Source organism: Sceloporus occidentalis, unplaced genomic scaffold, assembly GCF_023333645.1.
Source record: "Sceloporus occidentalis isolate IW3139 unplaced genomic scaffold, rSceOcc1.0.p SCAF_62, whole genome shotgun sequence".
In the NCBI taxonomy this organism is placed as follows: Eukaryota; Metazoa; Chordata; class Lepidosauria; order Squamata; family Phrynosomatidae; genus Sceloporus; species Sceloporus occidentalis.
Genome location: NW_028317042.1, coordinates 775,153 through 792,144, shown reverse-complemented (window position 1 = coordinate 792,144; position 16,992 = coordinate 775,153). Strand labels below are relative to the sequence as shown.

Genomic DNA, 16,992 nt, shown 5'->3' with positions numbered 1-16,992 from the left:
CTGCAGACAGGAAGAAGGCAATGTTAGAGCGAGTTAGACGTTAGAGATCACAGTATGATGGCATTTTCAAACAAACATACCAACAAACAAAAAAAAGACAAAGAACTGCCAAAAAAAAAGCGGAATCCTATATTTTTTGATGATTTTTTTTCTCGTAATCTCTATTACAGTGTTCTTTTTTCATTTAGACCTTTTTGAATTATTTTTTTTCCTGGGGAAAAAAAAAGAAAAAATTAAAAAACAAAAAAAACTCAGTGTAAATGAAATCATGCTGTTCATAAACATTATAAATTTGATTTGTGGCAGTAGAGTTGTAAACTAGACACAATATGCATTATTTTGGACTCACAGGAAGGGAATAAATAACATGTTGCAAAAAAATATATATATAAAAAAAAAAAAAAAAGACTATATACCGTATATATGGAACTTTAAAACTGCCAAGAAATCAATTAATTTATATGCACAAGTGCATCTTTATATCTGATTATTATTGTATGTGATTTAATTAACAAAAAGTATTCAACATTTCTGAACGAACTGAGTTTGCTTCTATGTATAGAGTACTTTGTATAAAATTTTATAGGCTATTAAAGTTGAAGCCTTGTTACTAAATTGTACAAAGAAATTATATTACTGTATCCATAAATAAGAAAATATTGTCATTGAAATGACAAAAAAGACTTTGGTTTCATGTTGTATTTTCTCACTATGCATATTTCTTGAGCTACGAGATACAAAAAAAAATGCAGAAAATATATAGGTAAATTCATCCACAATGGTAAAACCCTAGAGGCTAATGAAATTGCCCCATTTCATTGCACACCAAAAGGCTTTCCATGAAGATTACCCCGACACGTTAAATATGCATTAGCCAATCTCCAGTACTATCTACTATAAGGGCCACAAAGGCCAATTCGATTATAGTGAAGGTCAAATGGGGACGTCAGTGGGGTGGAAACATCAAAGGCGTGGAAACATCAAAGGCATGGAAACTGTGTTTCTTTCCAGGATGCAGGTTATGAATAGTAAGAGGATATTTTTTTTGGGCTGTGGAGGCACAAGTTTAGTGACGTATCCTTTGTGGTGGCATTGGAGTTTAGAGTGTCACCATGACCTCAAGGGTGTAGGAGTTAAGTTCATATTTTGGTGGTAGATACACTATATGGACAAAAGTATTGGGACACCTGACCATTACACCAACAGGGACTTTAATGACATTGCATTCTAAATACATAATTAATATGAAGTTGGTTCCCCCTTTGCAGCTGTAACGGCTTCCACTCTTCTGGGAAGGCTTTCCACAAGAATTTGGGGCGTTTCTCTGGGAATTTTTGCCCATTCATCCAGTAGAGCATTTGTGAGGTCAGGCACTGATGTTGGATGGGAAGGTGCAGCTCGCAATCTCTGTTCCAGTTCATCCCAAAGGTGTTGGATGGGGTTGAGGTCAGGGCTCTGTGCGGCCGGTCAAGTTCTTCCACCCCAAACTCATCCAACCTTCTCCTTATGGACCTTGCTTTGTGCGCTGGGGCAGTCATGCTGGAAGAGAAAAGCGTCTTCCCCAAACAGTTCCCACAAAGTTAGAAGCATAGTGTTGTCCAAAATGTTGGACAACGCTATGCTTCCAACACCTGTTGGTGTAGTGGTCAGGTGTCCCAATACTTTTGTCAATATAATGTATAATAGATAAACATGATTTAAAGTACATGGAAATCCAAAAGTACAATTGAGATCAAGGTGGTTATAATATGAGATCATAATTTAAGACCATGTTTGAAGGTAAGAAAGAACATGAAACAATTGTTCCAATACTCATCCTCCTTTCTGCTTTTACCAAGTATTATTTACTGTATTATTTTTTCTCTATGTGTCTGACAGCTCTTATGAGTAGCTATTGTGACTCAGAGTTCTGGTCAAGTAATTTCCTTATTATTCATCATCTGCTCTGGAATATCTCAGGCTGCTGATAGAATTTGCAGGCTGAAAAGGTTTGTACAATTAGATAATTGCCAAGCTTTAAAACCCCAATTATTGGTTAAGGATGTTAATGTTGATTTGAAAGGATCCTACTGCCAAGAAGAAGTTAATCTGATCACTATTATTGTGTTATAGCTGCAATTCTGATTTTCAGCAGGGTTATGAAAGGTCCATGGCCCGGGACAGACTGCCAAAAGAAGATGTTACTGTCCATTCATGAGCACGCACCCTGTATAATGCAGAATGATACACTTTCTTATACATTATTGAATGCCTAAACATTTCCTAGATATAATTATTTAATAATGTAAAATATCGCCCCATTCATAATTTTTACCAGGAACATTTTATGATCATGTGACACAAAAGCATGTCCTGAAGGTCAGCCTGGAATGACGTAACCTGGTATTTCGTCAATCTGCAATCTATGTAAAGAATCCTTTTACAACAAAAAGCTTTATGCTAACAATCTGCTGTGTGCAGGGTTCAGATGTCCTTGTGTTATACTTGTCGAGAACATTGTAAGAAGGTAGTGAAGGTCCTGCTAGCGTTGTGTGAAGCTCGATGTGAACCTGCAGACCAATCTGAAGCTGGATTTGAAGCCTAGACATGTTTTTTTTTATATTTAGAGAATATTATAGGAAAAAACAGGATAAAATATGAAGAATTGGCAGGTGAAAAAAGAATAGACTCATCAGAGTGATAAAGATGACCTAGGGGACTAGGAGGACCTTTTATGACCTGCTGAAATTTAGTTTAGATAAGATTTCTGCTGAACAACGACCTAAGGTTTCCTAAAGAGAAACTAGGAAAGAAATGTAAGAAGTAAAAATGTGAGTCTTACAGACAAAATCGATGAAGGAGAGAAGAGGAGCAGGAGTGTGATGGACAGCCTAGGACCTTCTATGACCAAGACCATGCATTTCTCATGGAGGATCTGTATGCTCATCAACGTTCTCTTTAACATCATTAAAGACACACACGCAACAAAAATATATTAAGCAAACAATGTTTATTTGTTTCAAAGGAAGGCATGGCAAGTGATGTGATGCTTGAAGTCCCATTTTATGCCACCTTTTTGCTAACTCTTTTGAAGACCACTCCACCAGCTTGTGAGATCTGCAAAAAGACAAAAAGAAATAAAAATGTCACTTCAATAATGGAGTTTGTAAAGTTTAGTTATGGAGAATGAATCCTACATGTGACCAGATTCTAATGTGAAAGTTATTAAAGTTTGAAGTTTGAAATTTCACAAGAGATAGATGAGATCTCCATCTGAACATCTGAAGATAGCGTGATATGAAGTTAGATAGTGGAAGGCTGGGATATTAGAGAATATTACTTTTTGACATAGGGTAGTAGATACGTAGAATAACCTTCCAATGTCTCTATGAGTGGAACTTATATTAACTTAAGGTTCTATGATCAAATAAACATCTAAATCCATTCCTACCAGCAGATATTGTCCTCTAAACTATTGAAACGTCATTTTACCTCAACCAGGTTTCCACCAGCAATTTCGGCAGTATGGTGGTAGTTAGGAAAATCCACTGTAATTTTTCCACCTTCTAGTCTAACGGTTGTCTGCAATTAAATTGACATTAGATTTATATATTAAAAAGGCTATAAATTATGCTCTTTTTTTACACAATATCAAACCTTTAAGATTTTCTGTATAAAATTAAACAAAAAAGCAAAATATGGTAATTACCCATTTTTTCCAATAGGTTATTATTACTTTGTTGTAACAATAGACTTAAGTATTAAAGGATTCCAGCTGTTCAGCCAATGGCTGTATGCCAGCAGATTGTCCATTAGACCACCGGGGGCCCCTAGGCATGTGCTTAGTATGGATAATAGTCTACTGTTTATCACCCTCATTCAAACAACAGCTGTGACGATCACTTTTTAATCAAATAACCCATACTGGGGGCAAGAGAGGTCTCTTGGCAGTGTCTAAAGTGTCACAAATACAAAGATAAGGTGCGATATAGTTATAGGTTGGTGTACATCTAGGATAACAGCCCTTTGACCAGACAGTTGGCCATCGAGGTCCTGTCCCTGTAGCTTATCAGATACTTTGTCTATATCATAGCATTCATTAGGTTCTCAGGGAGCAAATTACCTTAAACTTTTTGCCACCCATGGTTTCCATCTCGGACTCTTGACCTATGGTGAAGTTGTTGGTCAAAGTGAACCCTGGATAAATCTGAGACCACGTGAAGTCATTGCCGTTCTGGACGACTTCTGTAGTATACTTGAAATCTTTTCCCTTCTGGATTTTTTCATCGGGGATACCTGATACAAAGTTCAACAATATATATTATTAGCTGGAAATATCCCCCAACGAGAAACCGCAGCTCTTTTCCATAAGGTAGTTTCTTACCAAGAAGTTTCATAAAAGCCTCGTAGTTTTCCTGGGAGTCTACTTCGTATTTCCCGGAGAAGGCCATGATGTTATTGCAGATGTTTGTAGAAAGCTGGACAAACCGGCGATGGGTTGATCAGTGAGTGCAGTAAGGCTGGAAGGCGTGTGGATTTTATACCACGTCGTCTCTCGCTCCACCCCTAGGCTTTATCATCTGAAATCTCTGAATTGTGCAGAGGATCTGATAAGATCGTTGTAACAGTGTTACTGACCTGCAGGCAAATACCAGGTTCAAGTGGTTATAAAATCACGCTCCAGGTGAATCGTGGAAAGTTCATCAGAGATCATTTTGATCATCTTAAAAATTATTTTGGTCTACATTTTGCAATCTGAATATTTCTGCTATTTTTTGTATTTCATTTATTTCTTACAATATCGCTTTAATATTGAAGTCCCTTTAATATTGTAATAACAGTCTTATAACAGATTTTTACAGTAACTGGTGATTTACAATGACATGGGGTAAATGAGAGAACTGAGAAGGTGAGCTGGCCAGGAGGGGAGAATATGTCTGCTATAGGTAGAGTTTAACATATTATTGCTCATATATCATATATATTATATCAGGAATGTGTAAAGCAAAGGGGCAACTAAGGGTAAGGGTCCCTTGCATTGGAAGATCGTAGATTATGGCGGATTCATTTTCTTGTTAGCCTGGAGTTTACTTAGGAACTATGATGTTCCTCAGATTATGTGTGTTCCAGAAGAAGTCATGTTTGTAACTTTTCCCATGCCCCTGATGATCCAGGAACGTCACAGACAGTGTAGAATCTTGAGATCTTTCCGTAAAGGATGAAAAAGTTAAAGAGATTTGAATAGAGAAATGGAGAGAATAAGGTAAAAAGAGAAATTCAACAAAAAGTCAGAAGGTGAGAAGGACCATGGAGCAGGATTTGGACAGTAAAGAAGTGATGCATAATAGAGAACAAAGAAGGGAGGTGCAAGTCATCAGAAGAAGGGGCGATGGGGATGGTATTTAGGTGGTGAAGGAAAGAGTTTTTGGTTTTGAGATGTAAGCGGACTTCAGAAATGATAAATATGGCAGAGTCTGAGCGGTAAGACGCATAGATGCACCGTTACGTATAAGAGAAATGCAAAGAGGATGAATGGTGGAGAAATGGAAAAAAAAGGGGTCCAGGTTGAGAGAGGCCTGGATTTCAAGGATTTTAAGCGACAGACAGACATCAAAGGTGATTTTGTTCAGCGACACTTCTAAACTGAAGGGACATGGTTAGACTTGACTAGGCCAAGACCTTGTGCAATTATGATAGGGGCAACAAGCTGTCTGCAGATGCCGTCCACATAGCTTCTCCAGCACAGATCTAATACTGCTATGGACTCTGCTAGTGCTCTATAACTTAACTATAAGATCATTGTCACTGATGTCATATCTGGAATATGACATCAGACAACACTGCTATTCACTGGACAACCACTAGAGGGTGCAAGTAATGAAGATACCGGTATATGCTCAACGCCAAGGTAAATGCCAGGGGGTCACACAAGTGGATTTAGGAGGGGGGGTATTTCATTGCATTCAAATCAAAAACATTTTGGGGTGGGAGGGGATGATTTTAATGATCACTAAACTAATTAATGACAATTAAGAGACTAGGGGGACACTTCCCTTAATCTACACATGTCCTGGATGGTTTACGAGCAGTGTAAGCCTCACTACAGATTAAGGGAGACAGGTCAAAATAAAATTGGAAAGCATATACATTTTTCCTATACCTTTTATGTTTTTCTCTCAACAAGGAGGGTTGAGTTTTTAAGTCTAATTATTGGCCACGGAAGGAATGAACTCATAGAGGGCCAAGCAATAACCTCTGGGCTCTTTTGCAGAAATGATAAGGAGGATTATATGCTTTTACAATAATACTATACTTAGCAAGGTTTTATGGCTTTGAAACAGACGTCTACAAAACTTGCCTTAACCCCACTGGGGCTATAAAGCAGTAACACTCAACTCAGCAAGTGTCAGCGTATGAGCAACTTTGGAATAAAAATTGATGAATTTACAAAAAAAAATTAGAATTTTGTAATTTCTTTGTTGATTAAACCATATTCACATTTATATGTTTATTGATAAAAGGTCTTATTACCTCGCTGACCTGAAGGGTACACACATGCACTTTAATGCATATGATAGCTGTGGGGTCCCTTTAAATTTTTGAGCTGTCCCCCATTATAAATGCATGGTGGGATTCTGCATATGCATTTGCCCCACTCCCAGTTATTTGCCATGTAAGAGATGTGTTTAGCCCAAATCATCTCCTAACGGGATCTACTCCCCGCCAGTCAGCTCTGTTCCAGCGGTGTTAGGTCTTTACTAACATTCTGTTTTTTATTGCCAATAGGTGAGTAATATGCATACCTGGAGCCCCCCTTGCTGGATGCAGTCAGGACTACCCGTTAATGTCAGTGGGTGGTCCCGCCGACATCAGTGGGTGTTACCCCATAATTCGCGGGACACACCACCATTTAAAGGGGGGAATAAGCGAGGGGGTGGGGCTTGTTAGGACCCCGCTCCCACCACCTCTGGTGGCCGCCTCTCCTATAGTCTCTAGTCGAAAAGTTCCCACATATGGCGATATGTGACCTTTTTATAGAAATACGGAATATCGGTCTGTCTTGAACTTTTAGCCAGGACTCCTGGTAACAGTTTTATTCCAAGCAGAATTACATTTTCGTTAGTAAGGACCCCAGATTGTGTTTCCAAAACATATGATTAACTTTCGACAATAATGTTTTGATGCCCTCAGTGACCAAACACTTGAAAAAATGTGTATATCACGCATGCCTGTGAAGCCCAAACTAGCTCAGGTTAACCTTTACAGGTTGTATTTTTGAGCTTTGAATGTTAACAAAGAAGGCAGAGCTGCACTGGTGATGACGAGTAGTCCCTGGCACTTTAAGGCCAGCGGCCCCCTGATAACGGCTGGATGCTACGCATGCTACGTTTTTATACTCATGTACTATGTGGCTGAGCATAGTCAGGAACAGCAGATTGGGTGCTTGGCTAGCGGCCCACCGGGCCGACAAATGTTTTGGGAGCCCCCCTTGCGGGATGCCGGCAGGAAGTCCCGCTGACATCTGTGGACGGCCCCATTGATGTCGCTGTCAAATCTGCCGCCATACTTTTTTATCTTGCAAGCACAAACATTTATTTAATACTTAAAATTTCCCATTGATGGTATATAGTTGTAGGTATGAGTTTTCATGATGCCCCGTTTCCAATTAACTCCTTTCCAAGGCAGTCACGTCGCCCTTTGCCCTTTTTGAACATGATCTCACCGGTCGTCGTAGAATAAGCAAACGGTTCGGTCATTTTGTCCTTTGGCACAAATAATTAAATCCATAATAACGAGGTGCCACCAATCAATACCACGGAAAATACCCTTAAGGGTGGCAGTCAATAAAATAAGTTGTCTGTTGGGGTTTTTGACAACTCCAGGGACAAATACAAACCAGGGACAGAGGTCTCAGTCCAAGAACTGTCACCTATATTTGTCACCCTAACTTTCCTTTATATTTGGTTTATAGGCATTCCTGGGAACTCTCTGGCTCCGGGTACCCAGAGCCCCCCCGTTGCGGGATTCGGGTAGGAGGGCTCCCCGACGTCAGTGGCCAATTCAGTGGGCGGCCCCGCCGATGTTGCAGGAGGTCCCGCTGATGCCATATTAGGAGGGGAAGTGGGCGAGGAGATGGGAGTGCTGCAACACCGCTCTGGCGACTCCGAGGTTCCACGCTGTGACCCGGAGACCCAGGAAGAAGCAGCGTGGGTATGGTTCATAGGACATGGGGGCATCAGCATCCTTTGTTCAAAGTGGGCCTTGCTATGTCAATCATAGATAGAAATCCCAATTTATTAAAAGGCTCAAAAACCTCCTTCCATGGTGGAAACGGGTTTCATGCACAATAGAACCAGACTCAGAACACAGAAGGGTGAAGAACCAGTGGGGGGCCACTCTAGGCCTGAAACAGGGCAGTTCCCATAGTAGCCCCCTCTGCAGCTGCCATCCTCACTGCTGAACTCCAAGACTGAGTCACCTGCTTTCAAGCAGGGATATACAACCATAACATACTTTGAAGCAAATGCATTAGTTAGGAGCCTTAGAGATTGTCAGATCCATAAAGAGTATAAATGAGTAAGCCGATGAATGTGTATTTCCCCCCTTCCCCCCTTTGAGACCCTATGATTGGGGCAAATACCCTGAGACTCAGGGTCAAGCTCTGGAAATTACCCGGTGCTTGTGGGAATATTTGTTGATAGATGTTCTTTATTAGTGTTTCCATAATAATGAGCAAGTTATAAAGACACAGAAGCCGAATGATGATATTCAAGCATTTATTTGAATTTATTAACATAAAATAATATTATCTTGCTTATGCCACCCTTTTACTGATTCTCTTAAAGGCTACGCCTCCAGCCTCCGATATCTGAAAGAGAAAAATAATCATCATTTTCACTCATTGTTACATCATTTACTAAAAAGGTAGTGTTTCAAAGAGAGAGAATTGCAGTGTTTTCAGTTAAGTTAGTGGCTCTTATAATTCACGTTTTCCCAAGCAGTATTAAATCTACTGGCCACAGCTCAGGCTCATCTTCTTTATGAAAGTGGCTCTAGAACAGAATTTCGGCTCAAGGGCATCATGAAAGAAGGAGCATGATGTCATCACAGTGACGTGAGGTCACACGTATGCTCCAGGGTGACACATATCTACATCATCTTCCGGCCCCCCAGAGAGGTAGAGGTATTGCAGGTAGATAGTAATAATAATTATTATTATTCATTAAGATTTTTGGGGGAGTCCAGGAAGGCTCTGGATACTTTTAATTGTCTAATGAATAGAATCAGGACCTTTACTTTATTTAGGAAGGTTTAGCCCATGGATTTTCAAACCAACATCTACAATGTGAAGGGAAATACACTCACCTCCACCAGCTTTCCGTCAACAATCTCCGATGTATGGCGGTATCGGTCCAAGTCGACCACCAACTTCCCCCCTTCCAGTCTAACTGTCGCCTAGAATTTTGGAAAATTATAGAAAAAAATATGGAATTATAGATTAAAACAAAAAAATATTAAAAAAATATGTATACCATAGGAGAAGCCAGCTTAACCGTGGGTTCTCAGGATTCATTATAGGAAATTATTATATTTTTCTCCCAATATATTTTTAAACCAAATAACTATGAATTAATAAAATAACTATAGATGGGGTCTTAGTTTATGAGGCTTGCCGGGCTGTATTAAGGTTTTATTAGACTCTTACCTTGAATTTCTTTCCGCTCATGGTCTCCATTTCGGTTTCTTGTCCTACGGAGAACTTGTTGGTCATTGTGCGTCCCGGGTAGATCTGAGACCAGGCGAAGTCATTTCCATTCTGCACGACCTCTGTGGTGAACTTGAAATCTCTTCCTTTCTCGATAGTTTCTGCAGGGATACCTAATACCGAAAAAGGGAAAGAAAAAAACCAATTGCAATATTAAAAAGATACATTAATAATAATGCTACATTGTCGGCTATTTTAAAAATCAACAATATAAGTATTATCAGTTAGAAAATGCGAAAAAATCTTATTTCCTACAACATAAATTCGTACAGATTCTATCCTAGACCCCCAATTATGTAACAAAAAAATTACTGTAGACCATAAAAAATATGATGATTTGAATCTTAAACTAATCAGATGATGGCTACTCCTCCCTTGGTGTATAGGACTCATAAATCAGGGTTGTCATAAATCCCATTATCCTCAGCCACAAGTAGAAATTTGGTTATATTGAATAAATGACAATAAATGTATTTCTAGCCATGTAAAAATGACATGCGCAGCTACGGTCCTTACCGATAAGCTTCATAAAAGCGTCATAGTTCTCCTGCGACTCAACTTCGTATTTCCCAGTGAAAGACATGTTTGCGTTGCTGTCGGGTATCTGGGTGAGATGAGAGGTTGAGGCATCCACCGGTTTATATAGGAGGCTAGACTCCCACCCCCCCCCAGCCTACACCCATCATCCATACTGGTGTCTCTCCTCGTTACCGGCCAACCCTCGCTCAGCAATCTGATGAATCATCGCTGTTCGTGTTATTGACCCCAAGACACGAAAGCTTAACTCGCTCTCGTATGTAGTAACCTTTATTGTGACAGTGGAAATTTCCTCTCGGATTATATTGCATTATGACCCGTAATCAAAAAAAAAACCTGCACACGTATAATAAACCGAGAAAGAGGATTTTGATTTGGAATGAAATAAAATGGCAATTTTCATGCTCAAAATTTATGATAAATCCAAAGGCGTCGGAGACGTATTACTATTTACTATTCTGGAGGGGGGTTAATTTTTAAACTGGATATCATGTCAGGTGGGGGCTAGGGTGTCTGTATCAGCTATTTTGTTGCCAGACATGGACACGTGGGGCGGCCCAACATGTACTACCTGGCGTGCCAGGAAAATGCCCCCGATATCGCTCCAGCACCAGGCCAGGTGTTGCAGTGAACGCGTGGATACAAGCGGCTGCATGCTACTTGCCAGTATGTAGGATCTATAAAAGAGTAATTAGTTCCCTTCTGTGAGTTTATACCCCCCACATGCTGCAGGGGGCAGCACATGTAAAGTGTGTATGTACATGTGTCCTGGAAAACATGGCTGAAGCGGCCACCTTAGCAATGGCGCCTGTGATTAAAAGGGAACGTCAGTTGGCAAAGGCCAAGAGTCTGCCCATTGGCATGCCACCCACATTTCAGGAAAGAAAAACAGGACATCTTCATTGGGGGGCTGTGGTTTTTGGGCTGTCACCCTTGTGACGGGCCGACCAGGGACCTCAGGTTGTCCCTCTCCGCCAAGAGCAACAATAGCAGAGGAGTAGGAGGACTCTAGGAACCGTCACAATCCCCTTCTTGAAGGCTTCGGTGGGTACCCTCCTCGAACGGTACCCTCCTCGAAGGGGGCCCTAGAAGGTCCGACCGTCTTTAGTCTTTGGCCAAGGAGGGAAGGAAGGGGCTGCGTATCCCCCTGTGGGGGGGATAGGTTTTTATTATTATTGACTGTACACATCTGTATAAACTTGTCAAGCTTTGGCTGTTTGTATTCTGTGCTGTCTTTTATATTATATGTATGTTCTAAATAACCTCAATCAAGCGAGTCGGGGGTGATAGATCTGGATGTTGTCTGAAGCCGGTCTGTCACTTGTCCCAGATCCTGCATTTAACAGATCTGTATGACAAATAAACACATATAATGTATAAAAACCCACCCTATGTGTGTACCATGAGAGCAGCCACCTTTACACCCAGTTATCTCTCCGCCATTGTTAAGTTGCTGATTGTTGTTGACTGGTTGAGGCAGCCTTTGTAACGGTGGGAAGAAGGAGAAGGGAGAGAACTTCAGCACTTACTACTGATGTCAGCTTCCATGACATCAACGTTTAAGATAAATATGTCCAAATTACACTGATTGACAAACAAATAGCACAAACTATAAGTAGTTTTAGTAAATGAAATCCCTTTAACGTTGGCTTCGGTTTCATTTGCTCATGAAGAGTATTTCTCAACAACGACACACGTGAGCTAACACTTTTTTTTGAGATCATACCATGTGGTCAAAGCTCTCAATTTTCCTATTTGTGATGGACACCCACTTTATTATCTTTTATTTATATAGCGCCGACAATACGCAGCACTTCTCACCATACATATATTCAAGGGGTCTGACAAGACGAGAATTGACAGATAAAGACAAACCGATACATTAGGTGTAGAGAGCCCGGCTCGCAAGAGCTTACAATCTTGAGGGAATTTTGTATGCAGTTGTATGGATTTCTTTAGTTTTCAGAACTGCAAAATGCAGAATATTACAAACCATTACATAGGGGTCTTAATTCTCCCCGTTCATCAGTAATGAGGACACTACGTGACACAGTCCCCAGGGCTCCGCTTTATTACTGCGTGTGTTGCCAGCTTAAAAAAATAGTAACCTGTCCTTGGATTTAACAACTCAGTGATCGAAGATCTATGGCATTGGTGTCAAAGACCTTATCAAAAACCCAGATAAGCTTATCTGGCCATCTAAGTTATCAAGGTAAGAAAAGGCAGCCTTTCCCATGTTAACTGCAGCTTTGGCTTTGGCAGTTTTGCTTTCTTACAAGCAACCAGATAGCTCTTACGGGTCTTCATTGAACCTAATACTAGTGATCAGTGGGCTACAACTGCTAGTTGTGTATGGGGCCTGAACAAGCAGCGTCTCTGATCCGTCATGGGCACAGTCATTGGCCCTTGGAGGCATGCTCTTGAGATCTGGGCTCTAGCAGCCTGCTATTCATGTCTGGACGGTTACTGGCTTTGGAGCTCAAATGGCCCCTTTCTGGATTTTGGGACAGAGTGACCCCATTGCAAGTATGGGGTTGGGGTGTTGGAAGGAATACAGGGTGGGAATGTGGCAGGTAAGCCCTGTCTTTAGGTGTCTACTAGCATACCTCCCAACTTTCCCCCCTGAGTCCCAATGGGGGGGAGAGCTTGAGTGGTAGAGTGTCACTCAAGCTGGCAGCGCTACTGTGCATGTGCTCAATATTGATTATGAAATTGGGACAATTCTGGCAATTCTGAGTCCCACTAAGCTCTGTCCCGAAAGAGTGGCAAAATCGGGACTTTCCTGCACAAAGGAGGACAGTTGGGGGGCATTTACTTGGCCCCAAGATTCCCAATGGCTGCCCTGCCCTGGTCAAAATACCTGTGATTAAGTGTGTATGGGACTAGTGAGTTACCTGGGTGCGTCATGATGTCATACCACAATGCCCCCCTTGTGAGGTCACATTAATTAGGCCAAAATATTGCTTTGTTTTTAAATGGGCCTTAGCAACAATTTCCAGAGAAGCCCATGAACACGTTATCGCTGTTTATTATAATAAATCATTTGTCTCACTGGGTCTGACTTAAATTCCAGTTTTTAAACAAAGTCACAGAAAGAGGACAAATTGTGTTCTTAAAAAAAGTTTATTTTTTTTTCAATGGTTTACAGAAGAAAATTTCTAAAAATAGGTTTGTTCTTCATGCCAACTTTTTACTGATTCTCTTGAAAGTAACGCCACCAGCGACAGACGTCTGAAATGAAAAACACGAGAGGTTGTGAAGGTTAATGTATGCGTGTTTGTATTTTTTTATATATCTGTTTTATTGACTTGACCTGAGTACATAGACCACCGGCGCCCACCCATTGCAAAGAAAATTAAATGCTTCATAGAATAAAGGGTACAGCCAATAATATAGAGGTGAATCGTTAAGACCATTTGGACAGTGGTTTTTGGTGCTCCCAATAAGCCATGATGCCCGCTAACATCACATGGCGCTTCTAGAAATTGGGCATTTTTGGCTTTTTGAGAATACGTTTGTTTTACGCTTTAAGACTCAGCACCTTGGGAAATCGTGATCTTTATAAGAGAAGAAAGCAATGAATTTCTCTCACCTCCACCAGGTTTCCACCGACGATCTCTGATGTATGAAGGTATTTACCAAAATCCACCACCAGTTTCCCACCTTCTAGCTTTACAGTCGCCTGTAGCAACAAAAAACATTTTAGAATGAGTAAAACGCATAAAGCCTTCTTCTTCATTATGATTAACTTTATAAATGCCTAAAAAATTTCCTATCACCTGTAGAAGCAAGTGGGCCCCCTTTAACTTACTTTAAACTTTTTGCCACTCATGGTCTCCATCTCGGACTCTTGTCCAACGGTGAACTTGTTGGTCATTGTGCGCCCCGGGTAAATCTGAGACCAGGTGAAGTCGTTGCCGTTCTGTACGACCTCAGTGGTGAACTTGAAATCTCTTCCCTTCTCGATAGTTTCGTCGGGAATACCTGATGCCGGAAAAAAATGGTGGTCTCAGTAAGTTTGCGGAGAGAAGAACAATGACAATGATACATCAAAGACAAGTTGGCGCTTTCTGAGCTGAGGAGACCACAGGAGAATGTCATTCACTATAGAACATCAAAGAGAAAATCATTTCGGGGGACAGAATGTGGTTTCCGTGGCAATAGCCTATTAGCCTATTAACCTATCGTTCATAGCTTTGTTGTATTCAACAATGCTTTGAATGATGGCTATAATGCTACATTTAATTGTGAAAATGTTGTTAAGTGGGTGAAACAACACCCCAAATAACTGGGTCCAACAAGGGACCCGATAAATACAAATCAGAGATACAGTAAACATGGCTTCTTTGAGAAACACTCATACAGGTTAGGCAATATTTTAACCGTGGTCCTATTACCATAGTAACCAACTGACAATCAGCAGGAACATTCCATTAGTTGTTATGGGGATAAAACCACTTTCTACTGGAAATGCTTTTATTGAATAAATACCCAATGTACTGGAGCTGGCACTTGAATTACACTTGAATTTAATGTCTTTTCTGCTGAGATGTTGATGTGTCCCAGCATCAACAATAGATTTCTATGTGGTTTTATAACTAAGACGGACGCAGAAGAATAGGACATCATACCGTATGATGTATATAAAAAAATACAAATTCTCAGAAAAAAAAATAAAAATAAAATATATATTTTTTTTAAACACAATATGCCAACAAATATAAAATAAAAAAAGCATTTACATTTTTAATTCACATTTTTTATGTTAAAATAAATATTAGTTACCGATAAGCTTCATAAAAGCATCATAGTTCTCCTGGTTTTCTAGCTCGTATTTCCCAGTGAAAGACATGTTGTTGGTTTTTTTGCTGTCAGGTATCCGGCTGAGATGTGAAGACCAGGTAGACGTCTGGGGTTTTTATAACCTGAAGATCAGCACACTCCTCCCTCGTGGAGAATACATCTGAGCTTTAGATGCTTATCAGTCCATTCCTGGCCAATCTTGGGACAGTGACCTCGGAAGCAGTGCCATCGGTGTTATTGATCTGGAGACAAATGCCAGTTTTGACCTGGAGAACGATCATCCTTCACACCTTGAGATTTCATTCTTAACAAAATGATTACGCAAACCTTACTTATATTACAAGTGATTAGTCCATAACCCACCTGTCGATGCTTACTTCAGCCTCCGCATCTCTGCAGAGATGGTCCTCAACTTCATAGGAGAAGGTTGTGTCCATCATGCAGCTGGATGCTCCATGTTAAAGATGCATGGAGGTGGAAGAGAACATTCCGTAAACCAAGCCAGCTGCCACGCGTACCTAATTTAGTGGCCGCTGGCCTTAAAGTGCCAGGGCTGCTTTTCACCCCCAGTCCGGAGCTGGAGGCTAGTAATAAGCATTGTATATATTTATATATATATATACCCAAATCCCACATTTTACAGGCTTATCTACTAAATAAACATATGGAATACAGGTGGAGGTGTATTTATATCATAGATCTATACAAAAGGAGCAGCTATACATACATTCCTGTCCTCAGTAACTGATTACTGGTCCCCAGTCCAGTAACGACAATGTCTGGAGACTTCCAAATGTTTTGGAGGCCTTGGTCACGTTGTCTTCTGGGCTGAGAAAAGTATAGTTCTGATTTTGGTTATGTAACACCACTAAAGCTTCTAATCTGGAGTCTGGACACCTACAAGAGGAGACTGAACATAAATATTTGAAAATAACCCATTCTCAGTCCATGCCCCCTAGGCAGGGCTGCCATTAGAACTCTTGGGGCAGATGGGGCTCTCTGGTGTTAGGAGGGATATTAATTGGAAATGCAAAAACTGTGATTTCATGACAATCCTAATTGTGCACACACTGCTTTGATGCAATATCGTTTATGATATTTTACAAGATGTTGTGAACGTAACCTTTAGAACACCTAGCGCTTCCGCGAAGGGATCACAACAACAGCTTCGAAGACCGATAACGGGTGTAGGTCCTGGATTACAGGCAGGCCGTGTGTGATCAGGGACCCTATAACCCTTGAAATCAAAGACACCAAATGTAAAGTAGAGCTAGGCACCAATCATCTGTTCCCTCTTTAAAATTTGGTACTTTTCGGTAATAAATAATTTTATTTTGTGTAGTCTGGCATCCACAAAGTCCTTTGCTTACGTATGTTGTGCAATATAACTTTTGGGAAAACTTGTACAATTTCTGAATAAGTTTTTCTGGTGCTTGTATTACTTTCCTATTCCTTAATTAAATTATTAAATCCACATTAAACATACAGCCGGACACGCTGTGTGTATGCATAGCTGTCACTCCTCATGTAGGCAGACAGACCCCACTTATCCTTGGAAGTCGATGTGGTGGACCCTCTGGCTACCATGATGTAGGCAGCCCCCAGTGCCAGTTCCAGTGCCTGCAAGACAGGGAAGGTGGCCGCTGGCTGGATATGTATGGCTTAATCATTCCCGGTCAGGCCCCGATTCAGTTGTAGGTAGCATTTTGATATTGAATAATAGTTAATAAATTACAATAACATGTCATTCCTTCCCCTAGTTTATCAGGCAGGGCGCAGCGGGACTTATGTAATCTTGCTGCTGATTGGGTCGTTTCCATTGTTTGCTATAAGTGATAAGACCACCGTTCAAACTTTGTGGTTTTCTTTATACATAATACCTGGTGAGTCCCGGTGGAAATCCCGAT

The 16,992-nt window shown here is 40.7% G+C and overlaps 3 protein-coding genes across 3 annotated transcripts; all 3 read right to left on the bottom strand.

Annotated features, from left to right (window-relative positions):
* Window positions 1-3,042: 3,042 nt before the first annotated feature.
* LOC149287262 (gastrotropin-like) lies at window positions 3,043-4,430 on the bottom strand. The gene is made up of 4 exons (XM_089493088.1): window positions 4,364-4,430; window positions 4,103-4,275; window positions 3,472-3,561; window positions 3,043-3,096 (listed from the first exon to the last, which is right to left on the bottom strand). The coding sequence occupies exons 1-4, from the start codon at window positions 4,428-4,430 to the stop codon at window positions 3,043-3,045; spliced, it is 384 nt and encodes a 127-aa protein (XP_089349214.1).
* A 4,364-nt stretch (window positions 4,431-8,794) lies between these two features.
* LOC149287261 (gastrotropin-like) lies at window positions 8,795-10,328 on the bottom strand. Its single transcript, XM_089493093.1, has 4 exons — window positions 10,262-10,328; window positions 9,686-9,858; window positions 9,346-9,435; window positions 8,795-8,848 (listed from the first exon to the last, which is right to left on the bottom strand). Exons 1-4 carry the CDS (start codon window positions 10,326-10,328, stop codon window positions 8,795-8,797), a joined length of 384 nt encoding a protein of 127 aa, XP_089349219.1.
* Window positions 10,329-13,459: 3,131 nt separating this feature from the next.
* On the bottom strand, window positions 13,460-15,134 carry LOC149287260 (gastrotropin-like). The gene is made up of 4 exons (XM_089493089.1): window positions 15,068-15,134; window positions 14,094-14,266; window positions 13,875-13,964; window positions 13,460-13,513 (listed from the first exon to the last, which is right to left on the bottom strand). The coding sequence occupies exons 1-4, from the start codon at window positions 15,132-15,134 to the stop codon at window positions 13,460-13,462; spliced, it is 384 nt and encodes a 127-aa protein (XP_089349215.1).
* Between the last annotated feature and the right edge of the window lie 1,858 nt (window positions 15,135-16,992).

Coding starts and splice junctions, on each gene's coding strand:
- LOC149287260 (XM_089493089.1), bottom strand. CDS start 15,134: ATGTCTTTCACTGGGAAATACGAGCTAGAAAACCAGGAGAACTATGAT. Junction 13,965..14,093: donor TGAGTGGCAAAAAGTTTAAA/GTAAGTTAAAGG, acceptor TTGTTGCTACAG/GCGACTGTAAAGCTAGAAGG. Junction 13,514..13,874: donor TCGGTGGAAACCTGGTGGAG/GTGAGAGAAATT, acceptor TTTTCATTTCAG/ACGTCTGTCGCTGGTGGCGT.
- LOC149287261 (XM_089493093.1), bottom strand. CDS start 10,328: ATGTCTTTCACTGGGAAATACGAAGTTGAGTCGCAGGAGAACTATGAC. Junction 9,859..10,261: donor CGCTTTTATGAAGCTTATCG/GTAAGGACCGTA, acceptor TTTCGGTATTAG/GTATCCCTGCAGAAACTATC. Junction 9,436..9,685: donor TGAGCGGAAAGAAATTCAAG/GTAAGAGTCTAA, acceptor CCAAAATTCTAG/GCGACAGTTAGACTGGAAGG.
- LOC149287262 (XM_089493088.1), bottom strand. CDS start 4,430: ATGGCCTTCTCCGGGAAATACGAAGTAGACTCCCAGGAAAACTACGAG. Junction 4,276..4,363: donor GGCTTTTATGAAACTTCTTG/GTAAGAAACTAC, acceptor ACTTTGTATCAG/GTATCCCCGATGAAAAAATC. Junction 3,097..3,471: donor CTGGTGGAAACCTGGTTGAG/GTAAAATGACGT, acceptor GTCTTTTTGCAG/ATCTCACAAGCTGGTGGAGT.